Below are 25,931 nucleotides of genomic sequence, written 5' to 3'. Positions count from 1 at the left end.
TTTTCAGATAGGGCCTCCTCAGACCCCAATCTTCCTACCTCTGCCACCACCCCTACCCCCGCCCAGCTGGGATTACAGGTGCGTGCCATCGCTCCCCACCAGGACCGACCGACTTCCTTCCTTCCTTCCTCCTCCCTCCCTCCCTTCATGTGCTGGGGGTTCATTGTGACATTTACAAAAGTTCTTACACTATTATCATAGTTGAATTCATCTCCTCCATCATTCTTTATCTCCCCTTCTCCCATTCCTGGAAGGACCAACACTCTTGATAATCTCTTCACTTGCATTGACAACACAGATGTCTCCATAGGCCCTTTATATACACCCTTAATAGGACAGAAAGCACCAAATCTTAGAATCTTGTAAAAGGTACAATTAGGCATTCTTTAACTGTCCTCCATGAGTATAATGTTCATTTAGTTAAAAACTGTTGAGGCCAGACACCAGTAGTTCACCCCTATAATCCTGGCTACTTGGGAGGCAGAGATCAGGAGGATTGTGGTTCTAGGCTATCCTGGGCTGGTGGAGTGGCTCAAGTGGTAGAGCGCCTGCCTAACAAGTGTGAGGCACTGAGTTTAAACCCAAGTACCATCAAAAAAAATAAAAAATAAAACCTAAACGAAAAAACCTGTTGAGCAGCTACTACGTGGAAAGCATGTGCTATGGTGAAAGGGAAAAAAAAAAAAATTCCCGACCTTAAAAAGTAACAGAAAAGATGTTTGCTGTAAAACTGGCTGCATGAAAGGAGAGGCCCCTTTATCTTTATTGTTACTCATAAATGCTAAAGAAGTTTCTCCTGAATGAGAAAGCATCTCAGGTACCTGGGAGTTTAGAAGAGCTTGTAAATGGGCACCTGCTTCTACTTGGCTAGAGATCACAAAAACCCACTCTTCAGTATCCCTGGCAAGTACTTTTTTTTTTTCCTTTTTTTGTCAAATTAGTATTTTCACTGAACGTTTATCGGGAACCCTTCTACTATCAAGAAGTGGTAGATGATACACCTGATCAGAAGGTGCACTCTCTGCCCTTAGCTTGTTTTATGTTAAATGTTACCTCAAGCAAAAGAGGGGTCTTTAGTTACAAAGCAAGTTTAAAACATTTATCCCAGTTTTTGTAGCCAATGATAAGAGTAGAGATTCTTTCATCCAACAGCAATGATAGCAAAATACAAACAAGAAATTTCAAAACAGTGGAGTTGTTGGGGAAGTTTTTATATTGTATTTGCATACCACTTCCTTCACCATCTGGTCCTATCCTCATTTCTTAATACTTTCACCCCATCCTTATCCTGCTCCAGTGACTGTCATCTGAACATCTGACCTACAAGTAGTTCTTTAAAAAAACAATACAAGGACCCATCTGCCAGGTATATGTTGAATCAGAATCTCTAGGAGTCAGGCCTGGGCATATTTTCCTTTGCTTTCTTGTTTTAATATCTACAGAGAATTCAGTTGAATAACTAGGTTTGAAAAAGTAACTGCCCTATGGCCCAAGCCATTCAAATGAATGTTGTTCTTTGAATATACCACATGATCACATTCTTGACATTTGCTATTTATTCTAAGTAGGATATCCTTTATATGTCTTTAACTGCTTCTTTAGACTCTTCAAGTTCAAACATACCCTTCTCCTCACCAAGGAGAATAGCTTTAGCATTTTGTTCATATACAGGGCTCTTTGATAAGTGCAGTCTGGATCAAGATCCAAGCAACAAGTTCAAAACATTAATTAAACATTGAATATTATATACTTTATTAGGATCAGTGGTCCATAAATTATATCTAAGTAAAGCTTTTTTTAAAACAAAAGAAAAAAGTCAGTTAAACCAGAGAATCATGGAAAAGTGTAACCTAATATTATAAACTTTTTCCTTTAACAAACTAGAACAGCAGTGCCCATTTTGTATGCTTATTTGTCAATCTATTGAGAAAGTCCAGGGCTTTTTGTTTGCCACATTTTGTGTCTTGCATAAACCATACAGTCAAACCATCTGCTATGATTCCCCAAGTTTTTGTTCCTCTAAGAGGAAAATAACTTAAAGGCACTTGTGAAGCAATTTGAGTGCAAATTACTCTTCATTATCTTTTATAGTTATCTCACATACCTTTATTGAGTCTTTCCATAAAGAAACACACTTTATTTCCATGCCATTTCATTGGTTTACATAACATTTAATTAAGTTATAAAAGTACAATATGAAGGATAACTGGCATAAACATTTAAGAATTAAATAATTCATGGTAAGATTGACAGTTCAGCTGGTAGAACAGAATGAGGCAGATTAACTAGGTAGTAGTTTTGTAGCCAAGATCATTGGGCATCATGATTTACAGAGGACACAGAAAAGGTTAATTGCTTAGAACTCAAGTGTAGATACACTAAGGGAGCATCTGTTCTACTTCTCCATTTTAATTACTTGGCTATGTGTTTTTCTTCCTCATAGAGACTTATGAGGAAGGCTTATGAGGGCCTGGCTATTAGGGAAACCACAGGGAAATCCCCAGACATTATTCACTACCATGGAAATCTTTATTTTGGCAGTACTGGAGTTTGAACTCATGGTTTTGCACTTGCTGGGCAGGTGCTCTACCACTTGAGCTATACCTCCAGCCCTAAATCTTCTTCTATTCCTTTTTTTCAGATAGGGTCTTGTATTTTTTTCCCAGGCTTACCTTGGACCAAGATCCTCCTATCTATACCTCCTGAGTCCCAGTAGCTGGTGTTACAGGAGTGTACTACCACAACTGTCCTCCATTTAAATCTTAGGAAAACAAGTAGAATTTTAAAAAATGCTGGCCATTTTTATTTACATAAAGGTTTTTGGGTCTTTACTGAAAAAGCCATTGTAACAGATGCACATTTCCTGTTCAAAGCTTGTATTTGGTTTCCTGAGGCTGCCATAACAAATTACCATAAACTGGATGGTTTGAAACAACAACAACTCATTTCCCCACAGTTATGGAGGTTGGATTGTGAAACTGAGCTGTTCACAGGACCTTGCACCTTTTGAAGGTTTCTTTGCCTCATCATTTTCTTGTGATGCCAGGGCTACATTACTTGAGGCTCCATGCCTCCATCTTCACATGGTTTTTCCTGTATGTCTGAGTCTCAAATCTCTGTCTACCTTTCTTTTATAAGGGCACCTGTGTAAAAACCAATGAAGACCAAATGAGAACAAGAAAATACTGTTTATTCAAGCTTACAAGGGAGTCTGCCACCATCACTTTTTGTTTTGGCAGAAAGTCAAAGGCAGGAAGAGGAGTAGCTATGTTTGAAGTAAAGATGCTGACATGGGGAAGCTGCGGGCAGGCTAACTAGAAGTGAGACATTCTGTGTGATTGGTTATGGATACATACTTTGCTTTCTTTGGTTGTTCCAAGTTGAAAGTAGGGATAAGAATTAGGAAAAATGTTGGTCACTAATCAGATACTGGCCATTTTGTGCCAATTGATGTAATTATCAATTGTTATTTGAAATGGTCTGACTTCCTACAGGTAAAATTTATAGATAACAGGCTGGCTTCCTGAACTGATTACTGTAGATAATAGGTTGGTTGCTGAGGGTCATGGTTTAGAGTTCTGTTTTTACATACCATTTTTTGCATATTCAGCCTCTCACCTGTCATTGAATTTAGGGCCCACCCTAAATCCAGGATGATCTCATCTCAAGATCCTTAACTTAGTTATATCTGTAAAGACCCTTTTTCCAAATCAGGTAATATTCACCGGTTCCGAAGGTTATGCCATGGACTTATCTTTTGAGGGCCATCATTCAACCCACTACAAAGTTCTTAGTATGGAAATCATGCTTACTTGTTTAGGGGGAGAGGAAAGACCTTATCCCTTAGTTTCCAGAATGGGACAAGCGGGTAGGTTATGACTGGATTTCAACAAAGTCTTCTAATTTCTGTCCCAGAGGTAAGAAACTTTTTGAAACTGTTACCTCCTTTATAGCTTGCATTTGAGCTGCAGAACAACCCTCTGTGTGTACACTCAAAAATGAGAGGCTTTGGTAGTCCAAAACTATCAAAACCTGTCTGTACATTCAGAATAATCCCACCTTTGATAGAATATGGATAACATATGAATGTTGCCTATACTATTTTGGATAGGGAGTTCAGGAACAATATAAAACCTGTGGTTTCCTTCTGTTTAAAGTGTCCTGAAACCTTAATTTCATTGTCTGGCCAGAAAAAAGAGTAATCGTAAAACAGATTTTAGAATCTGCTGAAACAGATATACAATAACAGTAACCTTCTGGTTTTTTTTTGTTTTGTCTTGTTTTTGTTTTTTGAGGTGGTGTCTTTTTGTATAGACCAGGCTGAACTTGAACCCAAGATCTTTCTGCTTCCGTCTCCTGAATTCTGGAATTATAGGAATGTACTATCCCACCTAGCTTCTTATAAAGTTTTAATAATTTAATTTATTAATTCTTTTCGGATGACTAATGATGTTCTAACTTTTCTGAAACTCATATGGTCTTGTCCCTAATGTCTGTTTGCATCGATTTATGCAGTTCTAACAAGCTGTCAGCAGATGGCAATAGACTGCTTTCATTTTTTTCCATTCTAGTATAGTGATCCAAAACAACCACAACAAAAAGCAAACAAAAAACTTCCCAAATTTTACAGTAGAGGACTGGAGATTCAGCTCAAGTACTAGAGCACCTACCTAGGCTGGGCTCTGAGTTCAGACCCCAGTACCACAAAAAAAAAAAACCCTGCCAAATTTTAAAGCCAATATCCTTTCATGAATAGTCATGTAAGAGTTTTTCAATTTATATCACTTCAGAAATTAGGAAGTAATAGTTACTTTATTTTTGATTGTATAAATCTAACTTTCTTCATTCCTTAGTTTACTTCAGATGTCTTAGGCAATAAAAAAATGAGTAAGATGCTGCAAAGATAATATAAAATAATGAAAATACTAAGAATAAAATTGTATCAAATACTCACTATGTGGTAGAAATTTGCTGAATGCTTTTGCTGTATTGCTTCATTTCATGAATAGTCCTTACAATAATACTGATGAAGCAAGCACTACCATCTTTCCCATTCTACAGGTAAGGGATCTGAGGCTCAGGTTAGAAATAATTTACCTAATAAGCTAGTAAATAGCACAATCTGGAATCAAAACTGGTTCTGTCTTCCTTTAGAACCTGTATTGCTATTTATCATAGTATAATACAGAAAAACGATTGTAAAAAAAGAGATTACATCTTCCATAAGTCAAGAAAAGCTAAAGAAGATGCCATGTGAAATTGAGTTGAGTTGAAATTGGCAGTGATGTTGACATGATCAGAACAGTGTTTCAGGAGCATTATTCTGTCAGAGCAGGGTGAACTGAAGTATAGATAGGCTACAGTTAGACATGTTCTGGGTTCTTGTAGCTCTCTCCCATCATGGAGCTTCTATTAGTTGAAACATACAGAAAAAAACAAGTGTAAAAGATATTAGTGGTGATAAATGATATGAAAAAGCAAAGCACTAATACACAAAACTAATGTAAGAAAACAGCAAAAGAAGCCAAAAGCCAATAGGGCAAGTAAAATGAAGACTGAATATATCCACTGAATGTGGCAATGTGGAGGTCATAGATGCAATAGAGGAGCTTTAAAGGTAGAGTAGTAAATGCTTGATTCTAGTGTGTTCAAGAAGAATAAAAGGAAGGACAACAAGCATCTTGGCTATAAAGGGGAATAAAGAAATGTGTGTAGAGCAAAAGTGCGTTATAGTGTAAAAACAAGTGTGGTTGTAGTAGTGTTTGATTTATGATGAGTTATTTAGAATAATATGTATGACCAAATAAAGAAGGAAATTAAGTTGAGGAAACATTTAAAGACATAGCATCCTTAAAGAGGTGAGAAAGGAGTACAAAAGAAGAAGATTGGCCTTAGATAGTGGCAAAGACACTTTATTCATTGCCAAAAAAAAAAAAAGGATAAGCTAATATATAAGTACAGGGGCAGAAAGACCAGTGAGTGTGTAATTTACCAGTCTGTCTAATATTTTATTAGTTAAATAAGATGATAGGTTATCAAATGAATGAAGAAAGAAAAAGAGATACGGGAGATTCAAAGACATAGGAGTGAAATAATCATGTATGAAATTTGGGGAATCCTAAAGGATCGACTTGACACAAACTATCTTGAATTTAAAGTGTGATTACAGTGCAGCTCAGTGTCTTTTTTTTTTTTGATGGTACTTTTTTTTATTATTCATTTATTCATATGTGTGTACATTGTTTGGGTCATTTCTCCCCCCTGTCTCCCTCCCCTCCTCTCTCCCCCCTACCCCCCTTGCTTCCAGGCAGAACCTGTCCTGCCCTTAGCTCTAATTTTGTTGAAGAGAATACATAAGCATAATAAGAAAGACAAAGGGTTTTTGCTAGTTGAGTTAAGGATAAATCTTAAAGAGAGATTTAAGGATTAATCTCTATAAAGAGAGATTCCTAGCATTCCTTCCATGTACAAATATGTTACAACCCAAGTTGATTCATCTCTAACTGATCTTTACACTGGTCCCTGATCCCCTTTTCATGTTGACCTCTGTCGCTTTAAGGTTTCTGTGTTAGTTCCTTTGCAGTGAGGACATCAAACGCTTTCATGTTTTGGGTTTTCTACCTATTCCCATATCTCCCTTATGTGCTCTTCCCTTGTCATGTGACCCAAGTCCAACAACATTGCTGTATTTGCCCTAAATCTGAAGTCCACATATGAGGGAGAACATATGATTTTTGGTCTTCTGGGCCTGGCTGACCTCGCTCAGAATGATGTTCTCCAATTCCATCCATTTACTTGCAAATGATAAGATTTCATTCTTCTTCATGGCTTAGTAAAATTCCACTGTGTATAAATACCATAAATACATAAATAAATAAATACCATATTTTCTTGATCCATTCGTCAGTAGTGGGGCATCTTGGTTGTTTCCATAACTTGGCTATTGTGAATAGTGCTGCAATAAACATTGGTATGCAGATGCCTTGGAGTAACCTGTATTGCATTCCTTTGGGTATATCCCCAGGAGTGGGATTACTGGATCATATGGCAGATCTATGTTTAGATTTTTAAGAAGCGGCCAAATTTTTTTCCAGAGTGGTTACACCAGCTTGCAATCCCACCAGCAGTGTGCAAGGGTTCCTTTTTCCCCTTGATGGTGTTTTTGATGATGGCTATTCTAATGGGTGAGGTGGAATCCTAGTGTGGTTTTGATATGCATTTCCTTTATGGCTAGAGATGGTGAGCATTTTTTCATGTGCTTTTTACCATTTTAATTTCTTCTTTTGAGAAAGTTCTGTTTAGTTCAGTTGCCAATTTTTTAATTGGTTCATTGATTTTAGGAGAGTTTAGTTTCTTAAGTTCCCTGTATATTCTGGTTATCAGTCCTTTGTCTGATGTATAGCTGGCAAATATTTTCTCCCACTCTGTGGGTGGTCTCTTCAGTTTAGAGACCATTTCTTTTGTGCAGAAGCTTTTTAACTTTATGAAGTCCCATTTGTCCATCCTTTCTCTTAGTTACTAAGCTTCTGGGGTTCTATTGAGGAAGTCCTGCTTATACCTATTAGTTCCAGAGTGTTTCCTGTTCCTTCCAGTACTAACTTCAGAGTTTTGGGTCTGATATTAAGGTCCTTGATCCATTTTGAGTTGATACTAGTACCGGGTGATAGACATGGATCTAGTTTCAGTTTCTTGCAGATTGATAACCACTTTTCCCAGCAACATTTGTTGAAGAGACTGTCTTTTCTCCATCGTATTTTTTTGGCACTTTTGTCAAAAATGAGGTGGGTATAATTGTGTGGATTCATATCCGGGTCCTCTATTCTGTTCCAGTGGTCTTTATGTCTGTTTTTGTGCCATGGTACTGGGGTTTGAACTCAGGGCCTTACACTTTCTAAGTAGGCACTCTACCACTTGAGCCACTCTGCCAGTCCTTTTTTGTGTTGGGTATATTCAAGATAAGATTTATGAACTATTTGCTTTGGTTGGCTTCAAACTGAGAGCTTCCTGATCTCTGCCTCCTGAGCAGCTAGGATTACAGGTGTAAGCCATCAACTCCGGGCTTTGTGTCTTTCTTTAAGCATATTTAGCTATTTGAGTGTGTAAAGCAACCAGTTGTGGTTTTACCAGGGAAATAGATCAGGAAAAGAGCTGAGGGAGAAATGACAGCAAATGCAAAAGAATCTAAGTGATGTAAGGAGTTAAGAGTATGTGAGGGACCAAGGAGTCATGTAGAGTCAAGGTAGTGGAGTCAAGGTAGAACAATCAACGGATGGGGAGTCTAGGTGTGATTAAAGAACTCTTATATTCAAAATACTAGATGGAATGAGATAGAAAAATTAAAATGCAGTTTACATCTGAGATAATGTATGAGGTAGTTTTATAATTTGTGGTAGCTGGGGAAGATAGGTGAGAGAAGACATCAAGGAACTGAGAAGATATGGCATTAGATGCCCCACCTGTGTGCATGTAGAAATTCCAAAGAAATATAGGAGGGGCAGTGATAGAAAAATAGTCAGATGCTATAATATGGAGTGAGGAGGGGAGAACTAGGGGTCAGATGATAGTAATGAGAGAGTACAGCTTAGTCTGATGGCATGAACTACAAAAAAATCTAGGATTAAAAGAGAACAGAAGGGTAATAGCCTGGCTGTGGTAATGGAGAACAAGAAAAATGCATCACCTCCAAACTTAGTGACTTGAGGATGAAGTAGTAGTATTTTGTGGTTTTAGTTAAAGCAAAAAGGTGAAAGGAAGGTTCACTGAAGAGGTTGAGGAAAGAGATTATTTTGCTGAAGATGGAACTTGAGTTTCAGAGGTCATAAAGCAAGAATATACAAGGGTAGGGGAGTATAACACAGTATCAAATTAAGAGATTTATCATCCTGAATAAGGCATTTTTTATATATACTAGATTTGGTAAAGTACTTCTGTTGACTAGAAAAAGGTGTGTTGTGGAGAATAGAATTTTATACATTTGAACCTCAAGATATTACATAGGATTGATTTTCCTGTTGCTCACAGATCATAGGCCAGACTTACAATGTGAAATTAGCTAGAGTGCTTATTGCCTGGCTAGTTCTGTCCACCCAATGCCACCCACATGAAGGGACTGTGTTTGTCCCTTCATTCTTGCCTTGTGCCCTTGCAAATGGGAAGGTTTACATGCCTCCTTTTTGGACAGCAGAGAGCTAGCTGGGTGGCTTCTGAGGCTCCTTCAGGAAAGCTCTGCGTTCGAGTTCCGGTCCCACAAAGCATAATTTGTTTTTGGAAAAATAAGGACATATTAACCTTTTTATTGACTGAAGAGATTTCATAATTTTTGCTATGTGGGTTGAGGCCAGCATGGGCAAAAAATTCATGAGACCCCATCTCAACTGATAGCTGGATGTCTCAGTTTTTGGTTTCACAGTATTTCAATAACAAGACCCATCTGTCAACAAGAAACAAGAACAAGAACAATTTATACAGAAATGTCTTTGAACATTAATGAAATAATGCTTAATGTATTTTAATTCTCTTTTATAGTATTTCTACATATTATTTCAAGCCTGTCCTCCTCCATGGCTTCTTTCCTTCATTCTCATTACTTTTTGGCTTCCTGCCTGTAACAGCCTGCCCTGCTGTGGAGCTCCCTGCTCTCCTGTCCCAACACTGGACACAGACCCCCACCCCCAACCCGGGCACTCTATTCCCAGGTGTAATGCTTTTTTTCAGAGAAACATATAACTCTATTCCAAACCACCTTAGTTAGAAAGTTGAATGTCCTGCACAATGTTCATCTCTGGGAAGTGAGTCTGCATGTCATAGGATTCCTCCCAATCTATCACCATTTTCAATCAGAAGAAACATTCATTTTGGCTCAGAAGATAACACTGGCTTCAGATGGAATTAATTGAAACTTGCACTATAGCTCTTTAATCAAAATATAGTACAAAATTGGAAGTACTAAACTTTCCCACAACCAGCTAATAAAACAGAAACCTAAAGAATGTTTTGAATTTTCTTGAAATGTATCTTCCAAATTCATTTCAGTGCAAAACAGGCATATACATGTATACAATGTTATAAATGTGGAAGCTGTGCTGTACGTAGGTGCCACAAACACAAAATGAGATGCTTGCCTTCAAGTTCTGAATTCAATGGGTTTGGAGTCAAGGTCAAGAGAACAATTTTGCTTTGCTATGACAGGAGGCATAATGATGGGAATGATCAGTGAGAACAAAAATGGCTGCTGTAGCAGGAAGAGGGATAGCGAGACTCTCCAGGGGTCCTTGAGTCAGTGACAGGATGGTCACAGACTTGGGTTGTAGGTGAGCCAGTGGATGCATCTTTATAATGAGGGATGACCTGGGAATGTTAGACTCCTCCTGAAAATTAAGGTTAACAAGGATTTAGAGTATGATGGAAATAGTGTCCAGTATATCTTCGGCAGATTGTAGAAATAACACTGATATAGAGGAGGAAGAAATGGGATTCACCAGGAAGGTAACTTCTCAAGCAGGAATTTCCCAGGAGCACAAAAAACTCTCTGGGTTCCCTCTTCAGTCATGCACATTGTGTTGCTGAAGCCATTAGAAGTCTATAGTAGCTACAGTGGGTCCATCAGTGCACTTTACTGAGATAGTTCCCCAAAGAAGAAAAGTAGACAGTACTAATGGGAATAGAAAGGAGGAAGCTGGGGGTTGAGGATGTAGCTTAGTGGTAGAATGTGTGCTGAGCATACATGCACAAGGCTCTGGGTTCAATCACTAGCACCACGGGGGGGAATAAAAGGAAGCTGATTACAGTGACATTTTAACAATAAGGAAATACTAAATGGTTTGATTCTGGAGTAATATGTAAAGATAAGATTCTTTGAAATAAATAGTCTTAGTAGTTTAGTATAATGTTAAGAGCATGAACTTTGGAGGGCTGGTAGAGTGACTCAAGTGGTAGAGCACCTGCCTAGCAAGTATGAGGCCCTGAGGCCAGGCACTGGTGGCTGAAATCTGCAATCTTAGCTATTCAGGAGTCAGGGATCAAGTAGTTTGTGAGACCCTGTCTTGAAAAAACACATCACAAAGAAGGGCTAGTAGAATGGCTCAAAGTGTAGATCCTGAGTTCAAACCCCAGTACTGCAAAAAAAACAAAACATGAACTTTAGAACCAAAGTTTACAATTCAAATTATATTGCAATAGCTGTTTAGATATTTGACTTTAAACTCCTTGATCTCTTTGTACTTCCTCATACATTTCTGTAAAATGAAAATTATAATAACATGTACCTCATGGAGTCAAGTGAGTTAATACTTGTAAAGTTCTTATGATACTACCCATCATAGAATACACACTATATAGTTTTGCTGTTATTATTTTATCTAAAGCACATAAAACAGTGTCTGGCTCACAGCAGGTACAATAGAAGCACTTACATTATAGTCAGTTGAGAGAACTGACTGAAAGTATAAAGGTATGCATTGTCAAGGCAAATAGGTAGAGTTAAGGGTGAAGACTGTGACCATGTAACTGAAACAAAAGAGCTGGAGAGAAAACAAGATTTGGATTCACTAGTCCTGATCTGGGACAATTCTGTATGTTGTGAGGAAAGGAAATAGAGTAATGACAAGGGGAGCTAAGTTTGAAGAGTGATTTGAAGGAGCTTGCATGAAGAGACAAGAAAGAATATTAAATCCCCATGGGTTATTATAACAATTTGTTAGCTAATCTCTCAGGATTTCTTTAGTTGTATTGTTTCAAGAATGGATTTTAGTCTTCTCATATAGGAAGCAATTTCACTTTGTTTTACTTTTTGTTTATATATTATGTTTCAATTCTTTAAATTTTGTTTTTAGAAAACACATGTAATAAGTATATGGGTACTTTGTATTTAATCTTTAGGAAAGCTATTTAGTGATTTTGAGGACTTCTCTGTGGAGGCTTCCTTACATGTGCCTCACTACTATGTTTTACCACTTGTTTTGGTTTACAAAATTTGTTATCACTTTAGTAAGTTTTGGAAACATAGTTCTACAAAAATCAACTTTTTAAAGGATCAGTTGTCTGAATAGAAACATCCTTTTATACAAATGTTAAATAGGAGATAGAAACTTGAATTTCAAAATATTTTATTGACATTGAATTCTTTTCATTAATCATGAAAATGGGTACCATTTCCTCTGTGTAGGAATGAATTAGACACCCTTTGTCCTAAAGCTGGTAATGCTCATTTCTTTGCAATCTTAGCCCTCTTGTTTTGGAACAACTTTTTCTCTTAATCTTTCAATGGAGTAACATGCCTGCTTCTTCATCTTCTCAGTTACCCCTGAATAAAGAATAGACTAAAATATGATTTTAAACCTGCTTAGGACTTAATCTGGGCAAAATAACACTGGACATGTATGCCATGTTCTCTACCTTCTATACCTGTGGCAGAAATTGCTAAGTATTCTTTGAATTATTTCTCACAGATTCTGTATTGTTTCAAAATCTGTTTCATCAGATTTGTAGCAAGTACCTGTTAAATCCACAATAATTTTTCAGTGTAAAGTATTATGCTAAGCATGTTTTACATGTATATATAAATATATGTAATATATATGTCATATCTAAAGCTTATATAGCTTTAAGTATTACAATAGCCCTATGAGGTCTTAAAGATGAGAATACTGAAGATATGAGAAGAAAACTTGCTCAAGGTCGTAACAGCTGAAAAGTAGGAGAACCAAGATTCAAATACAGTTCCACTTTCCTTACAAAAATCTCACTTGACAATTGCATTTTAATTATTGGTACTAATGATGAAATTCCATTGCAATCCCTGTGATGAACTTGACAATTTAACTTTCAGGATCATGAATATATAATAGGAAAAAACAAGGAAACGTGAAACTATCAATATAGATTGTTTTGAAGGAATAAAGAAGGTGAACTAAAAAGGGGGAAGAAGAGATTGTAGGCACAGAGAATGTCAGGCAACAAAGAAAGAAAGAGTAAAGGAATTCCTGAAGAAGGTAATGAAGCAAACTTATAAAATAAATAATTAAAAGATAGCAGCAAAAAAGTCATATGAAAAGATAATTGTGTTAAAATTGGTAACTGATTATAATAGAATGTAGTTACATTTCACCATGAAGTACATGCATATATACACAGTGTTTAGAAAAGGCATAACAACCTGAAAATGCAGGTCTATAATGAAATTCATCAACTATAATTGCTACCCACTTTTTATGGTAGCACTATAATTATAATATATGTGCAAGTGGTCTGGATGAAAAATTAGGACAGTCAAAATATTTATAATGTTCCGTAAAGGAAAAGGTGTAACATCTCTATGAGCAACATTGAATTGCCTATTAACTATTGCCTCTGATTTTGGTTTTGTTTAGAGTCAGTAAAAGAAGATAACCAAACCTAGATATAGTTAATTTACAAGAAAAAAGCATCAAATTTTTCATGATTTTGTGCAAAGAAATGTAATTTTCTTAATGTCTGCATTTATTCTTTTATCTAGCTGTGGGTACCCAAGACACATCATTGACTGAGGCTGTAGAGCAAGTTGCAAAACAACAACAATCACAAATATCAGAAATAGAAAAAAACAGAAAAGTTCTATTCCATTTGCAGGTAACTAATTTCATTTAATCTTTTAAATCTCTTTGCAGTTTCTTTAAAACTATATTAGTGACAGGAAAATTATTCCGAATACTTAATATTGGTATAAAATTTAAATTCATATTTAGTCCCTCAATTTTTCCGTTCTCCCTAACTGAAGTCTATATGAGTATTCCAGGTTTATGGAAGTATAAAGCTTTGGTATAAAGATTCAGCAGTGTCATTGCATCCATAGTGTAATACATAAAACTCAACATGTCACATAGAGTCTTTTAAATTTACTACTATTTGGTAGGTTTTTTCTAAAATGATGAATTCAAGGAAAGTTACATTGTAAGCCAGTAAAGCTATGACTTGTGAGTCACTAGGTGTCAGTGAATATTTCAAGCAGCCTCTGTATGTTCCCTCCCTTTCATAATATTCATAATCCCACTGCAGGGAACATGGGAGCCATTCTTGGTCTTTGCATGAAGTGTAATTAAATATATGTGTATTCTGTGAATATGACTACAGAAATTAAAATGAAAACAGTATTTTGTATTTTGTAAGGATTTTTTGTTAAATATAGCATAAAAATGAAAAGAATAGGCTATAGAGCATGAATTGCCTTGTTTGAAAGGCCAGATTTGCAGTTTTTAGCTCTATGATTGAATTTGTGCCTCTGTTTCCTCATTTGTAAAATGGAGATAATAATAGGACCTGCCTCTAAGGTTTTCATGAGGAGTAAATAAGTGAACTTGTAAATGTATGTAAGCTATCCTTGATGGGGCTCTGGTGGACAGTATGGGGCCTGATTTTGACATTGGCTTTTAAGTATTAATGTACTAGCAGGCATATGATGATAATTACATTAATGTGGTAAATGACTTCTTATTAATCTTTGCATTATGTTGGCCAATTATAAAAATAATATATTCATACAATAGAATATAATACAAGAATAATGTATTAAATTTCTATAAAAATTTTGTTAAACTTTTCAATCTTAAAAGGTTTCACAGACATTATTTTCACTTAAATTGAGAGCCTAATTTTCAGGTATTTTGCTAAACATTGTCTATATCCTTGTATTGTTCATCACCTACTGTGGAAAGAGACAAGGAAGTAAATAAGTAATTACTTGCAGGTAATCATATCAACAACACAACAGAGGCAAGGCCCCAACACATATTTAACACTGAAGAAGGAATGATGACAAAAAAAAGTGATGTTTCAAAGTTGAGTTTTAAAGGACAGCTGGAGTTCACCTAAATGATTGGGTTTCTGGGACCAGTTTAAGGGTTTATAGGTAGGGAGGATGATATTCCAGAGAAAATTCACAGAGGCCTTGAATAGTACTGGCATAGTCATACTTCCTGTAATGTTTTCTAGCACCAGCAAATAATTTTCTAATTCTCCAAACACCAACTGAGTGTCCAACAACTCAATTCACTGTCTGGAGTTACCATTAGACCTCACTAATTAAGGGGTTCAGTCCAACAAGACTGCCCCTACTTCAGGTGTCAATTACTAGTCACAGACTGCCTATGCTTCTGAGCAACTGACTATAATCAGGGATTTCTTTGACCCTTTGGCCAAGGTTTGATCATTTGTTAGAGTGACAGGACTCAGGAAAGCTTATTACTTACTATTACTACTTTATTATAAAGGATCTAATTCAGGAACAGCCAAATAGAGAAGATGTACTGGGCAAGATATAGAAGGGAATTGTGCATGGAGTTTCTATGCTGAGCAAACCACTCTCCCAGCACTTTGATGTGTTCACCAACCTGGAAGTTCTCTAAACCTTTTCATTTAAGAGTTTTTATGGTGATTCCATCAAGTTGGCATGATTAATTATTAACTCAATCTCTAGCCCTTCTCCCACTCCCCTCCTGAAAGGCCGGGGGCGGTAGGGCTGATAGTTCTAATAATGGCTTGGTCTTTCTGACAACCTGTCCCCATCCTGAAGCTCTTTAGGGGACCATGAAGAGTTGCCACATTAGAACAAAAGATGTCCTTATCACTGTTTATCTCTTAGGAAATTCTAAGGGTTCTAGTAGCTCTGTACTAAGATATAGAAACAAAACCCAAATATCTTTCTATGACACCACACTACCTGATTTTAATATTTATTATAGAGCACAATAAACAAGACAATGTGATGTGGTCTAAGCATAGACATATAGATCTATTGGACAAAATTAACTGCAGAAATAGCCCCATATATATCAATTGACTTTTGAAGAGGTATTAAGGCAATTAATTAAAGAAGGATAATCTTTTCATCAGAAGTTAAAGGAACAATAGGATATTATCACATAAAAAGAAAAAGATAATTAAAAAATCCTCAGATTTCATCTTGTACTATGTAAAAATATTGGCTCAAAATGAATCATAGACTGAATGTGGTGGCACATGCCTGGAATCCCGGCATCCTGGCTGAGGGTGGAGGATAATAAGTTTGAGGCCATTGTAGGCTATATAGCAAATTTCAGGCTAGCCTGTGGTACATAGTGAGAACTTGTCTTAAAAACCCAGGGGATGCAGCTCAGTAATAGAGTACTTGCCTTGTATGCACAAAGACCTGCCTTCTGTGCCCAGCACCTGAGACCATGGGAGGAGGGGGAAATCACAGGCCTAAATGTAAGAGCTGAAACTATAAAACATCTAGAAGAAAACAATAAAAAAAATCCTTGATGTTGATTTTGGCAATGATTTACTTAATTGGATGCAAATTTTTTAAAAACTTAATTTCATAAAAAATTTTTTAAGTTGACTTCAAAATATACTGTTAGGAAAATAAATGTGAGGAAAATAAAAGGTGAGGCCACCTTTGTGTACTTAAGTTGTCACAGACTTTGGGAAAATACTTGAAAACATATCTGACAATGTATTGTATGGATGTATATCTCATTAGATTGGCTTAACCTTAAAAAACTGTCCATACCAAATACTGCAATAGGTATGGAATTCTCACACCTATTAGATGGAATGTAAAATAACACAACCACTTAGGAAACTAATTTATACTTTCTTAAAAAGTTAAACCTATCATTACCATATAATCCAGCCCTTCAACTGCTAGGGGTTTTAACCCAAGAAAACTTAGTGTGTATGCCCACTGGAAACCACAAAAATTCCCATAATTAGATGAATGGATAAACAAAGTATAGTATATTCATAAAATGGAATACTAATCACCTATAAAAAGGAATAACTACTTATCTACACAACAACATAGGTAAACCTCAAAATAATTATTGTATCTAAAATGAGAGAAAATAAAAGAATATATGACTATACAGAAATTTTTAAATCAAACTAATTTTTAGTGATACAAAGTAGCTGTTGCCTAGGAATGGAGAGATATGGACAATTGCTTGCAAAGTGCAGAAGGAAACTTTTGTGGGTAATGGATATGTTTATTATCATATTGTGGTGATGGCCTCATAAGTATATAAGAATGTCAAAATTCATCATTTGCAAAGTTCAACTATGTGGGGTTTGTCTCTAAAGCAATAAGCATACAAAAAGAACAGAGAAGAGAGAGAAAAGGAAGAAAAGTGGAAGGTAAGAAGAGGAGAAAGAAGAAGATGGATTAATAGTGGCAATATAATTCTAGTGTAAGTGTGAAAGTGGATCAAAAGAGAAAGATACAAAGCTAACAAAAAATTTAACAGTCTAGCTAGGCACTAATGGCTCACACCTGTAATGTTAGCTATTTGGAAATAAATCAGGAGGATCATGGTTTGAGGCCCTCTTGAGCAAAAAAAAGAAGTTCATAAGACCCCTATCTCAACCAATAGTTAGGCATGGTGGTATGCATCTGCCATCCCAGCAGTGGCAGGGAGCCTAAAATAGGAAGATCATGGTCCAAGCTGGCCTAGGCAAAATATGAGCTGTTATCTCAAAATTACCAGAGCAAAAAGGGCTGGAGGTGTGACTCAAGCAATAGAGTACCTGCCTAGCAAGTGCAAAGCCCTGAGTTAGAACTCTAGTACCACACACACACACACACACACACACACACAATTTAACAGTCAACAACATTAGTCCAAAACAGAAAAGAGATGGCCAAATTAGTGGAAATGTCACCTCTCCCTACAGTGATCAATAGAATTGATAACCTAATGTAACTGGCAGAACACTTGTCTCTTTCCTGACCCTTATGTGTGCAGCACTCATTCACTTATTTAATAAATAGTTACTGGGCATCTATTTTGTGCCTAGTTCTGACTTAAGCCTTGGGAAGATAGTAGTGAAGAAGACAGATAAGGTTCTTGCAGTCATAGAACTTACTTCCTAGTCAGGGTAAGCAAGCAATAAAGAAATAAATAAAAGGAAAATAATTTCAGAGATTGATTTGTTACACAGGAAATACAATATAATAATGTGTAGAGAGTAACTGGGGTTACTGGTTAGTTTGTTTGATTCAGTGAATCAACAATAATAAGAAAGCTGATTTGTGAAAGACAATGACCCAGCAGGTGATAGCTTGGGATAGAGAACTTTAAGGTAGATGAATTACAAATGCCTTTAGGTAGGAGGGAACTAGGCATATTTAATAAGCAGAAAGGAGGCAAAAAGAGGGGAGACTAGTAGATAGGAAGAATGGCAAGCAGATAGGGATTAAAGCATGTATGACCTTATAATTCATTTTAAGGAATTTGAATTTTATTATTGAAGCAATAAAACACTTCTGGAGGACCTTGAGCAGGTATGTAATGTATTAATGATTTAAAAAGATTCTTCTGCTTGATACATGATGCCTAATTGTGGAGAGTGGTAGGAATGGACATGGGAAGATGAGTTAAAAGTGAGTTATCACAAATATTGGCCAGAAGTAAAAAAGGGGTTTTTTGGTGTGTGTGTTTGTGTGTGTGCTGCTGGGGATCAAACCCAAGGCCACATTCATACCAAGCAAGTGAGTTACATTTCAGCCCTAAATTAGAGATTTTATGTTGGAGCCCCAATCATCAAGATTTGCTGGAAAATGGATTATAGAGAAAAAGGAAAGAAAAGAATTAAGAATGACTTCTAGGTTTTGAGTATCTAGGGAGAAATGATACTGTTTATTGAAATCAGAAGGGTATGGGAAGAACATATTTGGTGTGTAAATTATTTTCTAAATATGTATAGTTGAGGTATCTGTTAGATTCCAAATAGAAATGTCAAGTGGACATTTGAAATACTAGAGCCAAAGATAAAAAAATTGAGGTTCATCAGCATGTCACATTTTTCAGTGTACTTACCTCTTGTTTTTGCCAGGAAAATGATAGAGTTTGCCTTTTTAACACAATGCCTTCCCTCCAACATTACAAAGTAATTTAAAGAGAATGACAATACTAGATAGAAAAAAGTATGAAGAATGACCTCCAGAGTTATTTTGATGAGAGGATCTATAGAATTTGGTGATAGAGATATCTAGTAAAGAAAAGAAGGTTGATCATGGTGGTACATGCCTCTAATCCCAGCTACTCAGGAAGCAGAGACTGAAGGACCACAAGTTTGAGGCTACCCAGCAAAGTTTGCCAGATCCTATCTCAGAAATAAAATACAAAGAGGGAGGGGACATGTAGCAAGAGGTAGAGCACATGTAGCACGAGGCTTTAGGTTCAATCCCCAGCAAAAAAATTTTAAAAAGACAGAAAAAGAAAGAATTAAAGATGTCTCCCAAGATGGTACTATTAACTACGTGAGGATATTGGAGTGTGTTAATTTGCAACTTGGTCCCAATTATTCACCCTTTGCCATATCATTACAATATGTTCCCATCATGGGTAGGTACACTTCCACCCCCTTTATTCTGAATTTGATCATGTGACTACCTGGGATGTTAGCAGATGTGATTTAAGTAAAGCTTTTAAAAAACTCTCATGCCTAGGCCAGCCTACTGGAACATGATACACATAAAGCAGAGCCAAGACACCCTAGTCAGCCCAGTTAAAGCCAACTGAAGGGTGGGAGGTAAAAAGCTAAGGGAGAGCAATGGAAGGGGTTGAATGGACCAAAATAAAGTAGACTCAAGAGGGGGGGCACATTGGGAAACCCCTTGGAACATCGACTTAGATATTAATAACAAAGGACAGGACTATAAAATAGGTACAGTGTGTGTGTAGAGGGGGATGAATGAAGGAGACTAAGGAGAGGGTATATGGTAGATGGACTTCATATACTTATTGAAATAGAACAAGAAACCTTAAAATTGCTTTAAGTGGGGTGGGAATAGAGTAGAGGGGAGAGATGGTGATGGTGATCTAATGAATCCCCCCCCTGTACAATGAATATATCCTAATAAAAAAAGAAGGAAAGCTAACAAATCATCTTACAACCAGTCAACCCCCAGATCTTTTTTTAATTTATTAAGTGAATAAATATCGAAATTTCAAATGTACTTACATTTTTAAAAAACATAGCATACCTATATGTTGATCTACTTAAGAAAAATAAAAATTACAAATTTAGGGCCAAACATAACTCAGTTCAAAACCAGGATTCAACACATTAGTTTATTTCCTTTATTTTTTTAACATCTCAAAAGCTCAGCTTCATCATCTGTATAGTAAGATTAATAATGACAATGATTGAGGACTTTCACAACTTATCTGCACCATTCCTCCTCTTTTTTACCTTTTACGTTAGTAAACTGGATTAAAAACTGTGCTTAGTTTCATATGGAGCTATTTAGTTCTTTCCTTTTTTAAAAATGCCAAGAGGAAGAACAAAATAAATATATTTCCTATTTAAAAGAGCTTAAATATTTTTGCTGGAGTCATTTTTAAAACAAATGTAACAGCCCCAAGATATTTGAGCAAGATCAGCAGAACCACCCAGAAAATCCTCACTGCTCCCAGCCATATGGATCATCTAGCCACCCCAAGTACTCCCAGTCATGTCCATAATAAACACCTGGTTACTGTTGCATGGCACTGAGGTTTTGTGGTTCTGGCAATGGATAATGGATACAAGGGGAAATAGGCTAGGGAGGGAGGCAAGATAATCCGATTGTTGGACATGATGAAGTTGAGGTGACCAGTGGTCACAGGGTATAGAACACAAGAACCACTTATATTCTGTGAACCATCAGCAAATACATAGTTCAAGATGTGAATATGGATGACACTGCCAAGGAGCATGTGTAGAGTGAGAAGAGGAAATTATGGTGACTGAACACTGAAGAAGACCTATATTTGAAGGAATCATTGAGATTGAGAAGGAGTGCTCAGAGTTAGCTAAGGAAAACCAGAGAAGAATGGTGCTGTGAAAACCAAGTTTTAACAAGGAGGCACCAGTTAGCAATGCCCAGTGCCCAGGGAAACAAAGTAGATATTTTATGCAAATGAAGAAAGTGAGGTTTGAATGGGGTATTCAGCTTGTTATGCATAATCATACAAGCAGTAAGCAGTAAGGGTGATGGAACCTAGATCTTTCGATTCTTAAGTCAGAGCTTTATGATTTTTATCATGTTGCTTTTCTTGAATATATATTTCCTGTATTCGTAACTATATTACTGAAATCATTGTTAAGTATTTTTTTTACACATAAAATGTTGAAGCAAGTGGGTGCCGGTGGCTCATGCCTATAATCCTAGCTACTCAGGAGGCAGAGATCAGGAGGATTGCAGTTTGAAGCCATCCCAGGCATAATAGTTCATGAGACCCTATCTGGAAAAAATCCATCACACAAAAAGGGCTGGTGGAGTGGTTCAAAGTGTAGGCCCTTGAGTTCAAACCTCAGTACTGGAAAAAAACAAAGTTGAAGCAAAATAATACTTTTAATGTTTAGAATTAGATAAACATGAAAAAGTAAGAAATATATAACTCTGAAACCCTTCTGAGATTATCACATAATTGTGTTACACTATTGCATATTTCCTTCTATTCATCAGGTGTTTTCTGTATATATGATAAATACATTTTCTGATGTTAAATGATTTTCCTACATGTATAATGGATCAATGACTTTCCTCTTGTGCTGAATACCATGAATTAATAATGATGATGTTGAAATATATTACAGAATGAACTTCATGAGCTTGAAAAACAAATAGCAGCTGTCTCTGCAGAAACTAAAGAAACAGAGAGGCAAATTTATCAGCAAGATACTGCAATGGAGAATTCCAAATTTCAGTGTGGACTTCTGGAATCTCAAATCAAGTCCTTATATACAGAAAATATAAAGCTTAAAATTGATACAGAAACAGCTCAGGAAGATTTTCAGGAGCACATGATAAGACATAATGAATATTATGCAAAAATGAAAGCACATAGAGATAGCTTGAAGGAAATAGAAAGCAAATGGCCATGTATGACTGAACTCAGTGAAAAACGAGATTGCATTAAAAAACTAAAGATAATGAAAGAGGAACTAAGACAAGATCTCCAAAATCCAGGAGGGAACAAAATAAAACAAATACAGGTTTGAATTATTATGTATGAAAACTTTTTCTGTACTCTTTTTTGTAAGTACATATAGTAAAATTTATAAAATACCCACACCTGTTTTGCAACATTTAGAAATTATTATCACCATTTTAAAGGACTTGAGTAAGTATAGAACTTATGTAAAAACTAGCCCAATGTACAAATGCATAAAGGAGATATTTACAGGTTTCCTGTGGATTTATTAAAAACATGATTGAACAAAATCATTGTGAACAATTAATCTGTTTGTTGCAGAAAGTGTAATTCACAAAAATGTTGAGGCTCTAGCTTCTATGCTAATGGATTCAGACCAATTCAAATCAATTTAGTGTGTTTAATGCTATTATGCAAATAATTGGAATTAACCATTGCACCTTAAACATCTTTGTATGTCTCTTGCTATATTCTTTGAACACCATAAAAGATACAAACTTAAAGTATATACCATTTCTCACTAAAGGATTAAAAAGTATCCTTTGTACTATTGTCAGGCAATTGCCATCATAACTACAGTTTTTCTTTGTCTTATTTTCATTGTTTTCAAATCTAAGATTGATTAGTTTGAGAAATAGTTCTTTATCTGTATGCTTATGGAAGCAACCTAATCCTATTGATTAAATTTTGAGTTTTCGTAAATTAGGGCAGTGCCAAAAGTCTAAAATTTATATTGACCATTCCTTTTTTACTTGAATTTTTTAATTTTACAAACCTATAGGAAGACATGTCAAAGCTAAAGAATGAAATTATAATTATTAAAGAATCTATCATTGAAAAAACTTGTTTTCTTGATGAAGAAAGAAAGACACATAAAAAACTAAGAAAAGAAATAGAGGTAAGTCTTAATTACCTAGACTTCAATGTTTTATGAGACTATTTTTTTAAGCTTATGCTAGTTTCATATTTCCATAGTTTACGCTCAATTTTAAAAATAGAGAATAATAAAGGACTATAGAATTCAGATATTCAAATCATCAGTGGATAAGAGATGAAATATGTGGATGTATTCAAGCAATTACACTTACTCCTATTTAAATCTGATCTGTGCTATATGTGGAGTACACCTGGAATACTAGCACTTGGGAGGCTGAAACAGGAGGATCAAGACTTTCAGGCCAGCCTGAGTCCCCATTTCAAAAAAAAAAAAAGATTGACCTAGGATTCTTCCAGGCCTCATTCCACCAAGTTGTCACCTAATTAGTGGCTAGGAAACATATGTTAGGTAGTCAGAAAGAATGACCATTCTTTCATTCAGAGACTCCTCAAAATAGAATAAAAGACATTAGAAAATGTTATTATAAACCTTTCTGATTTTGTACCTGCAGTTACTAAGAGTCAAGTAAAAACAAACTGATCTGCAAAATCATAAGTAAGACTAAATTCTCAAAAGTATTGTACCACCCAAGGCTTCAATGTCATTGTTATTTACATGAATAGAGAACAAATATGGAAAATAAGAAGATGCACATTTTAACTTGCTTTTGACTAATTTAACACATAGAAAAGCATGTGAGGAACTTGAAGATTAAAACCTTAACCTTATCATATTTTCTATAAGAAATACCATGATTTTTACCTTATAGTTTAGTAGGAATTTAAGTCAACTAGGTTCTTTTTGTTTTTGCTCTTTAACACATCAAAATTTGTTAAAATAAGATAGCATATAGGTGATATAAAACTAGAAAATGATTAATGAAATAGAGAAAAGGATCTAAAACTAACCCATGCATAAATCGTATAAGCAAGATAGGTTAAACTAAATAGAAAAATAAAGAAAATGTGAAATAATATTGATTTCTATCTCATAATACACATATACATACATAGTCTTCTAAGAATATTAAAGAAATATGGAGAAAATGTAACCATCTGTGTCAAAGAATCATTTAAAAAGAAAAAAAAGCCCCCATAAACTCTATGGTTGAATATTTTCACTTTTGAGATGTCATATGTTTCTAGATTATGAAAGTACATCATAACAATAGAGAAGATAAATTCAGCTTGAGAGAACACTTATATATAAATGATAAAAAGATAAGAAAATATTAAACATTGGGTAAATGACATAGAAAGACTGGGTTTTTTTGGTGGTACTGGGGTTTGAACTCAGGACCTCATGTTTGCTAAGCAGATGCTCTAACACTTGAACCACTCTAACAGTCCTTTTTTGTACTGGGTATTGTTGAGAAATGGTCTCATAAACTATTTGCCTGGGCTAGCCTCAAACTAGAATCCTCCTTATCTCTGCCTCCTGAGTAGCTAGTATTATAGATGTGAGCCACTGTACCCAGGTGAAAAGACCTATTTTTTGAAATATGAATATCCAAACACTATTGAAAATATGACCAGCCCCATTAATAAAAGATTGACCACTTAAACCACATTGATGCCCCATATTTACTATCAATATTACAGTTGGTAAAATGTAGGGCAATGAATTTTAATACACTAAAGAATTTGAGATTACCTAAGTAGTTTTCTTACACTAACATATTTTATCAAGGTATAGTTGTCATAAAAGTAAGTATGAAGATTGTAAATGTTTGGCTTGATTATGTTGGCTTATGCATGTGTGTATGTGTGTGATGTGTATGTATATTGGTGTTCCTATTGCCTAGGTCAAGGTATAGAACTTCCCCAGCATGTCCAGAAGGTTGTTTTGTGCCTCTTCCATCTGGCAACTCTAATTTTCAACATCTTTATTGAGAAATAACTCATATACCATACAATTCACCATTTTCAGCATATAATTCAATGACTTTTAGTATATTCACAGATATGTGCAATCATCACAAAAGTCTAGAAATTTTCATCACCTCAAAAAGAAGCCATGACTTCTCCATGTGTCCCCACTTAACTTTTTTTTTTTTGCAGTACTGGAGCTTGAACTCAGGACCTATACCTTGAGCCACTTCACCAGCCCTGTTTTGTTTTATCTTGTTTTGTTTTGTTTGTGATGGGTTTTTTCCAGATAGGGTCTCGTGAACTATTTGCCTGGGCTAACTTTGTTCCTCCTGATCTCTGCCTCCTAAGTAGCTAGGATTATAGGTGGGAATCATCAGCACCCAACTCGTATTTTTGCTCCTCCATTGTCTTTCTTCCATCTGATATTCTAAGATTCTTTCCTTTATAGTTTCTTTTCTCTTTAGAAAACTTAAATTTCATTCTCCTAGAGTAGATGATGACACATTATATTTTTCATCTGAGAATGTCTTGATTTCCCCTTCACTCCTAAAAAGTGTTTTTTTGCAGAATGTAGAATTCTGACTTGACAGTTCTTCCCATAGTTGAAAATGCTGTGCCCCTTCTGGGCCCCATGATTTCTGATGAGAAATATGCTGTTATTTGAACTGTTTCCTTCCTTCCATATACTGGTGGGTGTTTCTTTCTTGCTGCCTTTGAGATATTCTGTTTTAGTTTCCACACATTTTACTATGACATGTTTTGGCATGGATTTATTTAGATTTATCCTATTTAGGGTTCTCTGGCCTTCTTGATTTTATAGATTTATGTCTTTTGTCAAATTTGGGATTTTTTTCAGCCATTATTTATTTGAATACTTTTTCAGCTTGTCTTTCTCCTTTCCTTGTTTGTTTCTAATGCGATAAATGTTAGTTAGATATTTTGTTACAGTCTCATGGTCCCCAAAGCTCTGTTCATTTTCTTTCTGTTGCTCAAACTGAGTAATTCCTAATTCTCCTTTCTTCTAGTTTACTAATTTCCCTCCTTTCTGTTCCTGCTAGCTACAGTTGAAATCCATTTTGATTATATCTTTTAGTTCTTCAGTTTTCATTTTGGTCTTCTCTTTATCTTCTTCTTTTTTTTTTGCCAAGGTTTTCTATTTTTTCCCAGACATGCTTGTAAATGCCTATTGAAGCATATTATGATGACTACTTTAAAGTACTCAAGAGATAATTGCAACTTCTTTGTTATACT

The 25,931-nt window shown here is 35.7% G+C and overlaps 1 protein-coding gene across 3 annotated transcripts in view; it reads left to right on the top strand.

Moving 5' to 3' along the window:
- Positions 1–25,931, top strand: part of Ccdc122 (coiled-coil domain containing 122) — a 71,983-nt gene that overhangs the window by 523 nt on the left and 45,529 nt on the right. The window contains exons 1-5 of one of the 3 annotated variants that reach the window (XM_074043348.1): positions 12,599–12,997; positions 13,262–13,265; positions 13,508–13,605; positions 21,595–21,993; positions 22,714–22,830. In XM_074043348.1, coding sequence (XP_073899449.1) covers positions 12,944–12,997; positions 13,262–13,265; positions 13,508–13,605; positions 21,595–21,993; positions 22,714–22,830 — 672 coding nt within the window. In that variant the 5' untranslated portion in view covers positions 12,599–12,943. Of the gene's footprint in view, positions 1–12,598; positions 12,998–13,261; positions 13,266–13,492; positions 13,606–21,594; positions 21,994–22,713; positions 22,831–25,931 lie in introns of those variants that run through there. The other 2 variants (XM_074043347.1, XR_012436216.1) reach the window with 2 other exon arrangements.

The sequence above is a fragment of the Castor canadensis genome, chromosome 10, assembly GCF_047511655.1.
Source record: "Castor canadensis chromosome 10, mCasCan1.hap1v2, whole genome shotgun sequence".
Taxonomy (NCBI): Eukaryota; Metazoa; Chordata; class Mammalia; order Rodentia; family Castoridae; genus Castor; species Castor canadensis.
The sequence above is the reverse complement of the archived record's forward strand: the minus strand, read 5'-3'. Positions and strand labels throughout refer to the sequence as shown.